The sequence below is a fragment of the Porites lutea genome, chromosome 4, assembly GCF_958299795.1.
Source record: "Porites lutea chromosome 4, jaPorLute2.1, whole genome shotgun sequence".
Lineage (NCBI taxonomy): Eukaryota > Metazoa > Cnidaria > Anthozoa > Scleractinia > Poritidae > Porites > Porites lutea.
In genome coordinates, this window is record NC_133204.1 from 692,501 (window position 1) to 705,657 (window position 13,157).

The 13,157-nt window shown below is 38.8% G+C and overlaps 2 protein-coding genes across 2 annotated transcripts in view; one reads left to right on the forward strand and one right to left on the reverse strand.

Annotated features, from left to right (window-relative positions):
* Positions 1–4,031, forward strand: part of LOC140935107 (dipeptidyl peptidase 9-like) — an 18,052-nt gene extending 14,021 nt beyond the window's left edge. Inside the window, exons 15-19 of the mRNA XM_073384642.1 lie at positions 213–315; positions 442–491; positions 744–886; positions 1,910–2,021; positions 2,442–4,031. Coding sequence (XP_073240743.1) covers positions 213–315; positions 442–491; positions 744–886; positions 1,910–2,021; positions 2,442–2,534 — 501 coding nt within the window. The 3' untranslated portion in view covers positions 2,535–4,031. The remainder of the gene's footprint in view (positions 1–212; positions 316–441; positions 492–743; positions 887–1,909; positions 2,022–2,441) is intronic.
* Positions 4,032–7,216: 3,185 nt separating this feature from the next.
* LOC140935123 (isochorismatase domain-containing protein 2-like) lies at positions 7,217–12,035 on the reverse strand. The gene is made up of 5 exons (XM_073384658.1): positions 11,877–12,035; positions 10,035–10,082; positions 8,950–9,105; positions 8,011–8,127; positions 7,217–7,482 (listed from the first exon to the last, which is right to left on the reverse strand). The coding sequence occupies exons 1-5, from the start codon at positions 12,000–12,002 to the stop codon at positions 7,336–7,338; spliced, it is 594 nt and encodes a 197-aa protein (XP_073240759.1). The 5' UTR covers positions 12,003–12,035; the 3' UTR covers positions 7,217–7,335.
* Positions 12,036–13,157: the final 1,122 nt, after the last annotated feature.

The window sequence follows — 13,157 nt, forward strand, 5'->3', positions numbered from 1 at the left end:
GGAGACTGATCAGGACTCGTGTCCAGGGTGGCTACCCCCTGTACCACTCGATCTTGTCTCCCCCCAGGAGGGCTTCTCTCCTGGTCCCCTTACCCCTAGATTTAAGCACTTCCCTGCCACCAGAAATTTGCAAATTGGTTTGTCTTGAATGGGATGAAAAATGCTCTCATTATGTCTCATTCTTGAGATTGTGTTGTTCATTTGAATTTCAGGGTCAAGTTGAGATTGAAGAACAAGTTGAGGGGTTGGAATATGTTGCCAAGGCAACTGACTTTGTAGACTTGTCTAGAATTGCCATCCATGGTTGGTCATATGGTATACAATGGTTTCCTAACCACTTTTCCTATTATTTTTGCCTGTGTACATGTATTATTTCAAACTACTAAATTATTCATTAAAATAATAAAATCGTTAACGCTTCATTCCTTGTTTCTTATTCAGGAGGATACTTGTCCTTACTTGGTTTAGTGCAACGTCCTGACATATTCAAGGTAAGAATTATCAGCTCCTTTAATTGGACAATCTGGACAAATGTCAAATTTTTCATCTTTTTTTTTGCAGTTTTACTTTTGAATCTCATCAAGTTTTTGCTTGATCCTTGTATGTACGTCCTTGGTACAGTGAATAGTTTCCTTTCTTTCTTTTTTTTTTTTGACGATTCAGATGTTGAGATTCACAGAGGCTATTTTTATCTTAGAACGAAAAGCCGATCCTGCAGTAAGCTTACATTCTCTTTTTTGCAGGTAGCCATTGTTGGAGCACCAGTGACAACATGGGAATCTTACGATACTGGCTACACTGAACGATACATGAGCACACCGGCAGAAAACCCATTAGGGTACAAAATGAGCTCGGTGTTAAACTATGCAAGCAGATTCCCAGATGAGTAAGTTAAGCTCTGGATTGAACAAGTAGTTACTGTAATGATAGGAATAAGAGAAAATATTTATTATTCAACAGTCAACAGAACAAAATTCCAACCTCGTCCCCAGGGTTCTCTCCTACCCGCAGTAGGGCGGGTAGGAGAGAACCCTGGGAACGAGGTTGACAAAATTCATGATTGAGAAATTATTGGTAACACAGGCTAGTCTTTCCACAGGGTTACCAGCCTCTGTGTTGTGAATTGGTGCTCAAAATGCACTTTTCAGGCTCCCCAAAAATGAAACTTCCTCGGGTGGACGAATTTGAAGTCTCTGTAATTTGTCAGATAATGTTTTGGCACAGTTACCCCAAACAACACTACAATAGTCGAAGTGTGATTAAACTAACCCATGATAGATATTATGTAGAGTTGCAGGAGGAACACAGTGACTTATTCGTTTAATAGATCCAATACCAGAAGAGATTTTTTTAGATATAGCGTTGATATGATTACTCCATGTTAGATTTTTATCAATTAATACACCAAGAGACTTGATAAGTGGAAGACTCTCCATATTTTTTTCTCTCCCGTCTACTGGACAATTTCTGATGACTTGCTAACTTTGAGTCTGGACGAATCCCGATGGTTTTACCACAATTTCAAAGAAAACTTCTTGGCACAGTTAGTTAGTACGCGGCCTTCTGCGTCATGGCAGATTCAGAGCTCGATTCCCAGGTTCGGCCTCAGATTCTTGTTTCGACGCCTTTACCCTTTCTAGAGTGACGCTTTTGCATAGTAATATTTGCCTTTCGTGAGATCATTATAAAGGCAAATGGCCAAATACCGTACTTTAGAGAATTTACCCGGAACGGAGGAGGGGGCGGGGGAACGTGTCTGACTATAGGAAGGCGCGCGGGGGGGGGGGGGGTGGGGGGTGGGCAACGCATTATTATTTGAGAGTTGGTTTCATAGGGTGCTGAATATTCTGCACATGAGCATAAAACGATGAAGGATTTTGTAGCTAAATCTGTTTTACTTGATCTTCAGGGAGAACAGGCTTCTTCTTGTCCATGGTTTAATTGATGAGAATGTTCACTTCTACCACTCAAGTTTACTCATTAGTGAGCTGATTAAGGCCTGCAAGCCATATCAGCTTCTGGTAAGTGCGGTCAAACATGCTCATTCCGTGACCAGTTAGGTTATCTATGATGTAGAGAAGCGGAATAAGCAAAATTTTAAGCAGTAGCTCCAGTGCATTGTAGGTTTAAAAGGGGCCACATAACTATTGGTGATCCAGTATTTTACATCGTGGACCACAAATAAGGAGGCAAATCAGTTGGCTGTTTACAAGTATGACCGAGGAGTTGTACTTGCGACCTGCCGAGAATAAAGCTAACTAGCTGGTGGCCGTAGCGGGATTTGAACGTGGGCGATCAAGATAAAATGCAGCCCTTAAAGCCAATCGGTCATACTGACTCCGTTTGAAACGTAGGACACGTATTAATACTGGATTTCTAGCTTCTCACTAAGACCACTAGATACAATAGTCACTATAATTATCTGCTATATCTCTTCCCAGATCTACCCCAGTGAAAGACATGGAATACGCCAGTCGGTTTCTTCAGAGCACTACGAGACGATGCTGCTCTCCTTTCTACAAAAGAATCTTTAAAAGAGAGTTAAAACTACCATAAATTATCTTAAAATAACTGTATAGACTGTATGAAATACCTTAAAAGATATAATGTAAAGTTTTGAAGTTCTGGGTTTTCGGGGTTTAGGTAGACCTATGCTTAGTGTAAATTTTTATTTTAGCTTAGATTTGCAAGCACGTGTGCAATCCCGATTTTTCGAACCAAAACTTTCCCTTAATTTCCCCGGCCAAACAACGTAATTTTATCCTTGAGTTTTAATTTCAAACTTCAGGTTTTTCAAACCTTGAACTGTCTTGCCATGCATGTGCTAAGCCTTTTGAAAACCATAATACAGCTACAGCAAAATAAGTTATAAACCAAATTGCATAATTATGACAAAATAACAATCATAACGTTCCAAAGGATAAGTGCTGTTGAGAAGCATCCATTTGTAAGAGATCGCACACAATTTCTGTGCATGGATGTCAAAAGTTAGAACCGTAAGCAAGTACTTCCAACACCACTTTGCACATAGCATAATAAATCAAACCAAGGGAAAGGAAAACTCAGCAGTTTGCATTCGAATGATTCGCCATTAAATGGCAGTTTTGATTCTGTTTGTAAAATGGCATTTATTTTTTGACCAGAATTAATTAATAGTTTCAAAACGCCGGTAACTGATGCATATTCAATGGTAGTGAATGAATGTTCGCTGAGAAAAGGCCTCCCAATTTATCACAGATTTTACTCAATTTGCTGAATATTTTGTAGCGGACAAATGATGGCGTAATTCTTGCGTAAAGCCAAATTGAAAGACAAAAAAGAAATTATTTATTTACGCAACCCTCGATTTGGCTTTCTTAGTGATGTTAAAATTAAAAAAAAAATAGAAAGCGTTCTGCACGGCCGCTCCGCTGTATCTTGTGATTTAGCAGTTCTTTTGTGATCTCCTTTTATTAAGTTGTTACCCATTTAAAGAACAAACGTCTGCAGTTGCTGCACTTAGGACAATATATAGCTGCTTTATATTAAATGAGACTGCTATATTTTTGCTGCCTTTATCGTGTTTCACATTCTTGGAAATAATAAATTAAAAACATTTTCGTTGTCCTGACATCAAAACAGAGCTCCAATTACATTAATACCGAAAAAACGAATACACTCTCCTTTTCAAGATTTACCCCCCAAAAAAGAATGGTGTCTCGGTATTGAGTCTTAAATGCGTTCACTAGGACATTAAAATCCTCGGCAGAATAGGTTTGTTATCCATACCGATATCTAATAACTCAGTGAGTGACGTAACACCACCCTAATGGCTAATGAGAAGCAAAGATTTCGCACTTACCCCTCATTTTTTTTAAAAAAAAAAAAAACAGGCTTGAGGACGTTGAGGCAACTCGGAAATTTGAAAACATTTTCTATTTATTATTCCCGTAGTAATTTAATAGTAGTTCTTTTGAATTCGAGCGAGCTTGAAATGATGTCTTGAAATGAAATTATTTTAAACTGTTAGCCATTAAAAGCGTCAAGTGTAACCATAGTTATTAGAGGAGACTGGTTATGAAAAGCGGCAAACATCAATGATAAAAACAACAGTTCGGCAGTTTATGTTGGAAGCACCCTGAAAGTGCACAATCCTTCGTTTTCTGTTGGCAAATTGTTACGGAATAAATTAATGCAACGTTTTTATTGGTCAATACAATCAAAATGATAGGAATTCTTTTGAACGTTGTGCACTTTCAGGTCCTAAAAAACATATAGCAAAGGAGTCTGACGGGTTTCATAACCATTCCACTCAATTAACTATGGTAACTTACTTTACTAGAACTGCGACTAAAATTCTGGCTGTAAATTGATGACCGGAAATGAAATTTTACTTTGTTTAGCAGTTTGGTCCTGTGTATTGTTAACGTTAACCACAGTCAAACCTCTGTGTGCGACCACAGATCCAAAACACCTTACAATGTAATTTTCCCAGTCAAAGCCCTATAGTTGGAATCTGTCGTAAGTTTATAATTTTCCATGGTTTTTAACCTCTTGTAAGCAACCGTGATTGACACATGGTCATCTCTGTTTGCTTCACATACTGTACGCATATCATAACTTAGAAACTGCATGCAATAAATTCTCTTTCAAAGATGTGTTAAGACCTCTACTCGCCATAGAACACGTATGCGTGCAAGACTTGTGCTTTGGTCGATAAGGTCATGTGCTATTTTAAGGTGGTTTAACCCGTTGGATGTGTTTTCCAGTTATTTGTAGGTTGATCAATGCCTTGCTTTTTGATTGGTTGATTCGCAAGGGGACTGGGGTAAGTAAGAGAGTTTGTTTGGTGCCATCCTCGGAGACCCAAGGGCAGTCAGTCGGGTCGGGAGAAAAGGCGCGCGAATGTTTTCAAGCAAGGGCGGAACAGCCCCTGGGTACCGACTCTCACCGGACCATTTCCAAACGGTCAAGTGAATGTTGGCTCCTGACTGGGCACAAAAAATATGATTGTGCCCAATCGGCAATCAGCATCGACTGTTATTGTCTCATCAAGGCTTGTCTGGCTCATGCACCAAAGAAAGGCACGCAGTCAGGAAACTTTCAGTTTGATATAAACTCTCCATTTCAAAGTACTGTCTACCCGAAAACTAAAACATGGAAACGTATGTAAGGGTATTTTAAAGACGCTTTTCCAAAAATACAAACTTTAGCTTACAACAAGTATTCAAGCTTGCATCGATCACGCCCTCGTAAATGTTAGGGAGTTTATGATACCACGACGGCTGATGGCCACGAAAACGACCCTTGAAAAGTGAATTCGCGTTTTTTTCAAACTCTATCGTGATTGTTTCAGTTCGCTTACTTTGTCAAATGCCAGCGAACTCTTTTTGAGCTGAATTCCTATCAACCATATCCAAGTTCAGAAAGAGAAAGAAAATTTTGTCATTGATTCTTTACGTCCTCCACAAAACGCCAGCATGTGAGCAAGCTCTCCGGGGGGGGGGGGGGGGGGGGGGGCTCTTGGCGGATAAATCACTATCCACTGGATAAGTATTAGGGAAATCAATTGCGTTATCCACTGGATAGCTTTATCCACCTTTCGAACAACTGGACCCAGATCTTGATTAAGATAAAGGTCAACACAATTGTTGTTATAAGAAGCAAAGGTTAGATGAGTGTCATCTGCATACACAAACGTATACGAGGCTGACAGTGGGAAGTCAATTTGGGAGGTCGTTAATACAAATAGGAAACAGTAGAGGCCCCAGGATTGTTCCCTGAGGAATGCCGCAGGACAACGAACAGTTGCCAGACAAATGACCCTCCACGAAGCATTTTTGATTACGATCACTCAGACAGAACTTAAACTAATCATTGGAAACGCCTCGAATGCCATGTTCATATAATTATGATAAAAGGATATCGTAGTGTTATGGTCTCCCTTTGCATTTACCACATATAGTAATTACATGCGCACGCATAGATTCAATAAAACGTGTTTGTAGTAAACCACCATGTTGTCCGGGTGTGTTCTCGGATCTCTCGTCAGTACATGACACATGGTTCACCGTGTCAAATACTTTTTTAAGATCTAGGAAACTTATAATTACGGCGCTAACTCCACGCTTGTCGATATTTTAAAAGCCCAATTGTCGGTAGCCTCGAGTAGTGCATTGACAGTCGAGTGAAGCTGAAGGAACCCTGACTGGTGGCTAGAAAGTAAATTATCAACAATTAAGTGTGAGAAGACTTGATCGCAATCTATTCTTTCCATCACTTTCGCCACTACAGGAATGATGGAGACTGGACGATAGTTAGTTTATTTAAGTCATCGAATAAAGGAAAAATTATGGCAACTTCGTTCCCAGGGTTCTCTCCTACTCGTCCTACGGAGCGAGAGAGAGAACCTGGGAACAAGGTTGTAACTATAGAACACTTGCAATCAGGTCAGCACATTCACGAAGCAGTCTCACAGAGATCTGACTTAGATTGACTTAATTTAGATAATAACAGAAGCATATATGATTCTGATAATAATGAATAAGCAGTTGCTACATCCGTTTGTTTGAGCACGAAGCAATTTTCATCATCTAGAGTAAGATTGAGATATTCTAAATGAGAACTATCACCGTTGGGTATGATACTGGCTTTCTTTGGCTCGACACTAGCGAAGTGGTAATTAAAGGTTTTGGCTAACTCCTGTACATCAGCAATAGAATGGCCATTCATTTCTATCTCATTTACATTCGAATTAGTAGATTTTCTTGCATGAAGCTCATTAACGACTTTCAGGGTCGCTCTTGGATTCCCTGCATTGACTTGAAATGCGTTATTGTAGTGCAATCCTTTGGCCCTTTTAAGGACACAAAATCAACATTAAGTCCCTTTTTGGCGGCTATTGCTATGCTTGTCTTGCCGACTGAATAGTTCTAAAAACGCCTTTCCTTTAGAGGCTTCTCTGGCCAAGCCAATAACCTTGGGTTCAGGGAGATAAGTGAGAAAAAAAAGTGCGGAAAGCAGATGAGATAAATACCCGGCCTTCCACTCTCCCTCCCTCCTCCTTAACGTAACGCGGTAAAGCGAAGTCATAGGAAAAAGGTGGCAACATGCATGTGCTAAAAATTGTACACCAAGGCTATGCCTAGACTTGCTTGCATTTATTAATGATATTTTCGCATTAGTTAAGATAGCTGCTGCACTTTGTGAATCATTGCTTAAACCAAACAGAATGCACATTTAAACTAAGCCTATATATTTTTTCCTAAACAGATCATCTTTCTTGTTAGTGTTCACGTGTATTTTATCGAAATTATGACCTAAATGTTGCGTTTGTATAAAAACCGTAACTTGACGTTAACATTTAGACAGAAGACCAGAGTCTGGGGCTGCAGTTTTCACCAACGCTTGAACTTCTCTGAAGTTGGGATGTTTTGAATCACCCATCAGCATGAACAAGCTGCACTCACTTGTTGTAACAAAGCCACCAATTTGACGTATCCGCTGAAACAAAGGTTTCGATAATATTAATTCCTACACTTCCAGGATCAAACTTTCAAGTGTGTAGATGAGATCGTCAATGAAAGTTGTTGAGCAGTTTTCATTTTAACCTGAAGAAAAGAGCCAACATTTCGCGACGCCACCAGTGGTTTCCCGCGAAATGTGTAATTTGTATTATCTGTAACTCCTCAACTATTTTTGGCCTCATTTTGTATTCCCATTTGTATCCTTCAGGCTTTTCATAGGTAACAAGTGAGTAAAAAAGAAACAACAACACCAATGCCTGTTCACAAGTAGTCTCCCTCGCAGCCGTTTTTTGGATGTCACGCAATGCTTCCCCCTTTTGGGAGAACGTTGCGTGACATCCAAAAATCGGCTGCGAGGGAGACTAGTTCACAAGCTGCAATAAATTATTTTGGCAGGAACAAATATATATTTCCATTTTACACAGTTACCTAGTAGTTCTATTTCCTCTGTCACTGCCAGTTACTATGCTAAAAATAGTCTTAAGAGATTTAAATATTTTTTTACCTCAAGTGCAAACATCCTTTCAACCATTGTGCGTGATGACACCCCATCAGCTAACACATGAACATTATAGTTTCTCTCTAGAAGGTCCATTGTGGTTTGTAGAACACAAACTTGCGTCTAAAAGCAATAAATTCACTATGCTTTTATAGTTCAGTACAAGGCAACAAAGGGGTACATCTACATGTAATTGATCAATTTCTACCAAGAAACACATTTACTATATAAACAAAACTAACCTTGTAATTTTAATTCTTCGTGGTCTCCTATTAATTTACTATATTTTTTGGTAACTACAAGTTCTATTGGTTTGGGAAATGCAGCCTAGTAGATGCCATATGTCCAAGCAATTTTGCTTGCATGCAGAGCATTTAGAGTATGACAGTCATGAAACTGTATATATATAGACTTAAAAGTAAAATTTAGCACTTAGATGACTGGACTCAGTTCGTGTTTATTGGACAACCCTCCTTACTTGCTCACCTTTTTACTTAATCGTGAAAAAAATCCCACAAAACGTATGAGAAAACTGACACAACAGTTGACCACAATAGTTGATGGTAAAAGAAATCATATAATGGACATGACACAAGTTTTGATATCTTTTTCACCCGCACTTGCCAAACCCACTCTTGTCATCACACTGCACTACTTCAGTCTGTAATTTAATAATTTTTCTCCTGGTAAGTTACACATTGGATGTCATTTTTATTAAAAAGACATACTATTGTAGTCATTGCAAAAAAGCAAATGGCTACAGGTATTGACATTCACTAAGAAGTAGTTTGATGCTTTACCTGGACATTTCCCTAACTATTCAAACTAGAGTGTCAACATTCAAATTTTATCAAACCAAAAGCTTTTTTTTCTTGGCTCTGCAGAGGCACAATTAGATAAGAGAACTTTATGGTACTATTTTTGTTGACTACAAATTGAGCATACCTCAATACCCATCAACACAACGTTCTCAACATTCAGTTGCTTGAGCTGTTCTTCCACCTCAGGAATGACCATGGAAAACTTTGTCTTTGAAAAAACACGCTCCTTAAAAGGACTGGTGTCAATCTCCTCTACTGTATTGCCAAGTCCTTTGGGATACTTAGAAAAAAAAAAGACAATTAACAACATGAAAGCAAGACATTAAAGAGGCTGTGATGCAGCTGTCTAGATTTTTATAGTACTGCTAATAAGCCAATTCCACGATGACATCATTTTACTGCTACGACCAGAATCTTTCAGGATTTGCTTTCTTGTGCAAATTAGGGGTTTTGTTATTTAAACGTTGCTGGGAGTACCAAATTTGAATAAGAAAGGAAAAACGAAAAGGATTCTGGTCATAGTAGTAAAATGATGCCATTGTGCAAACGACCTATTATGCATCTTTATTTGCTATGAAGCTTAGTGAAGGAGAAGAAATTACTTTCAAATGACAAAATAACAGCTTAATTCTTGTCCAACAAATATGTTTCCCAAGCATAATATCAAAATTACAATAACAAAGTAAAGCTTTGAAAAACTGTTAGGCTATCATCCACTAGATTAGCCTTTGCTATTTGGATGATCCCAACTTGCTCCTTACCAAGTGACTACAATTTTTATTCTTCACTTATGTAATAAAAAAATTGTATTTATTTGTCTCTTTTTCTTTATCTATCCGAATCACATGTAAACGGAGCTGAGTGAAATAAATCTTTTTGTTTATAACAAGTTTTCAAAAAACAACAGTTCCAATCCATTTTAATCTTCCACACGTTTCTCCATCTGTGCCTTCTTTCATTTTGCTGTGTGTTCATACCTTCTTTTAATTTTTTGAGTGGCTATTTTTATGTTTCACTCAGTTTGGTGGCGGCTGGGACTTATTAAAATTTGATAAATTTTGCGGCAGAGCTCCTTTAACTCTCTTACTACCTTGAAGTAAAGTACATTTTCTTTCTCCCAAGCTCTTGCAAGGGAAATAAAAACTTATTTACTGTAAAGTGAGGTGTTAGTACTACACAACTGACACAGTTACAGGGCTGATTTAGTACCTGTTCAGTTGCAATGACTGGTATTTTCAAGATGTTTGCTGCTGCAACCTGTACGAAAAAATAATGTGTAAACTTATGCTTATGGAATGTGAATGAATTAAACTGAAATTTTTTAGAAGACCAAGGGTGGTAACAAAACAACTTATTTCCATTATTGTTATGTTGGCAATAGATTCCCAAAGAAGTCCAAATTTTGAAATATGTGCATCCATTTAGCCAGAAAATGGCCCTTCATGTTGCCAATCTTATGTGCTATGCAAACTGATGGAAAAGCAGCAAATAGTTAAGGGCTAATCAGAAAAGCACAGCTACTTATTGACGCAAGCTCAGGGTGGGCAGTGTTTAGCCATACCACATGCCGCCCCCCCCCCCTTCCCCCATGTGACATTACTTTCATCTCATCCCTCCAAAAATGCATGGGAAGATGGCAGATATTGTGAATAAGGTAATGGAAAAGTAATTACCAAGGCAGGAACAATGCACTTCAGCCCAAAGAGTCATATTATATTTAGAAAAACAAGCTGGAGTTTAAAAATCATTGCTTAAAGTCTGAGCAATCTTGAATGAGTCACAGCGCAGTTATCCATAATTTATGTAGCTTTAGTTTAAGCTGCTGTTCATTCTTCAAAATTGGGATCTGTAAATCAGTATCCCTGAGAATTTGACATCCTGCAAAAACTACTGACGAGTTGGGCCCAGTGTGACAGAACATTGCACGAAAACTTCACATTCACGGACAAAAACATTGCTTTTAGTTACTCAGATCAAGGAGGCACTTTGGAGAAAATTAACCAACCTACAAGTTTATTTAGCCACAAAGAGGGAGTTTACATTTCAAAAGAGGTCAAAGAAAATGCTCTTGCATTAGGGCAAATTATGCCGACCAAAAACATAAACCGCAGAAAATCAATATGCTTGTCAAGACCTCTCAGTATGAAACAAGCTGCAAAAAGAAATGCACATTTGCTCAGTCAAAACGTAGAACCCACCAGAGCAAATTCTACCGCTAGAGAAAAAATTCATTGGAACAAGCATCATTTTGGCACAGGATAAAACTCATGTGTTACCTAATGACCCTCTTTTACACACTGCATATACCAGGTAGTAACTGGAACAGCAGTGATGACCAGTGATTTTCCATAGCCGGTCCGCAAGACTGCCAAAATGTCTTTCCTTTGAACGTAATTTACAATGCCCTCTTTTTGTTCTGCACTTATTCCCTCCACACCATCAAATGTTCTGATGACTTTGGCTATTGTTCGTACAGCCATCTGATATTTCCAATTCTCTTCCAAAAGGCAAAAACATACGTGACTCGAGATGGATTGTTTGCATTTGATCTTTGTCACTTTCAAACCACCTTCGTCCTGATCACGCGCCTATTGTGACTGTAATCCAATCAGAGCATTTGAAACATTCGACATCTCAAAGGAACCAATCAGCAAAACATCCAAATTCTGGGGGTTTTGGTATAAGCAGGGTTGATGGCTCAGCGCTATCAAAGCGATGGCGCTCTGGTCCATAGGCTTTTCGCGCGGGTCTCTTTTTCTTTTTCGCGCATGAAAAGCCTCTGGCACGCAGGGTATCAACTGGTTTAATTAATCTGCAATACTAAGAATCATCAATTTTTTGGTTCCTAGCAGGAGCTATCAAGTCGGTGACTAGAAACCTTTAAGAGAGTCTTGACTCTCACGGTATGGCTTTCCTTCGCAGAGCTTTTTAGACATGTCACTAAAAATGTGCAAAAAGCGCAGTAGAATGGACAGTAATACGACGGAACAATTGCGAAACATTTCCTTGGTGCAGGCCCTTGATCAAATAAAATAATCAAAAGCTTCTTACCATTCTTTGAGCAACTTTGATGATCTCCGGAAAATATATAATCGAAGGACGAAATTTTTCTTGAATATCACAAAGTAAAAACGCTGTGTTTTTCACTGCAAGTCTTCCCAGCTTAGCCGCCGCCATCTTGAAGGAAGCAAGTGACACTAGAACCAGGCTTCTCGGAGCGTAGAAATTGCGTGACGGCTGACGGCAAATAAGACGGCAAAATCCTTAATTCCAATGCAATTCCAGCGAGAATAAGCTCTGTTACATTCCGGCTCTCGATATATTTTTATGATACATAAGGAGAACAAAATAAAAAAAGGTCAAAGAGAGGACAGAGAGAATAGCGGCAGAACCGAAAACTCCCTGGAATCACACCAAGACGACCATAAATGCTAACAAACCACCAAGTTGAGAAGTATTGACCCCTAAATAACGATCGCTTTTAAGTTTTCATACAAACCCCTATAATATACGTAACAACGATTCTTACACGTTTGGCGAAATGCACTTCTTTACGAGTCTTTATGGCTTTTCGCTGCCTTGGCAAACCTAAAACTATCCCTAAAAAAAACTTTCGCACAAGTCCTGAAATGGTAGTTCTTTTAATCCAAAAACAAAGAAACTCTCTAGAACGCTTTTTTAACTGATTGCTTTTCCTAGCTTGATATCTTTATACAAAGCCCATCATCAACTTCTGTGCATTGACCTCACAACGTACAGCGATATTAGTGTTCTAAAAAAATCCGGGGAGGAACTCCCTTAGATAAGCTATATACGGTAGGTATATGCCGTCCCATCGGGTAGGGTTTTTGCGCCGTTTTGTTCTGAAAACGGGTATACACTTTGCCCATTTTGGTCTGGAATCGGGTATGGTTTTCGAGGGAACTACGGGAGTTTATGAACGTATTTATCAAATTGAGTAAGAAAGAAAAAGAAACATGCAAATTCGAAATGGATTTGAAGAATTTTTTTGTTTGCGCTCTAATCTAAGTAATGATAATATAGTTTCTGCCAAAAGGCCAGGTCTGAAAACGGGTATGGATTTTACAGGTCTGGTCTGAAAACGGGTGTGGAAAATTACACTTTTTGGTCTGAAATAGGGGCAGGATTTGGAGAACCGGGCGGCACACCCCCACAAAGAATTCCGAGGAGTACTCCCCCCCGGGTAAAAACTGTGCTGTGCCGTTATTCGTTGAATAAAATTCTTTTCTGAAAAACAAACAAAACAAAACAAAACAGATACACACACAAGCGTCTTACAAGCAATTAATAAAAAATAAAAGCCTCTAAAAA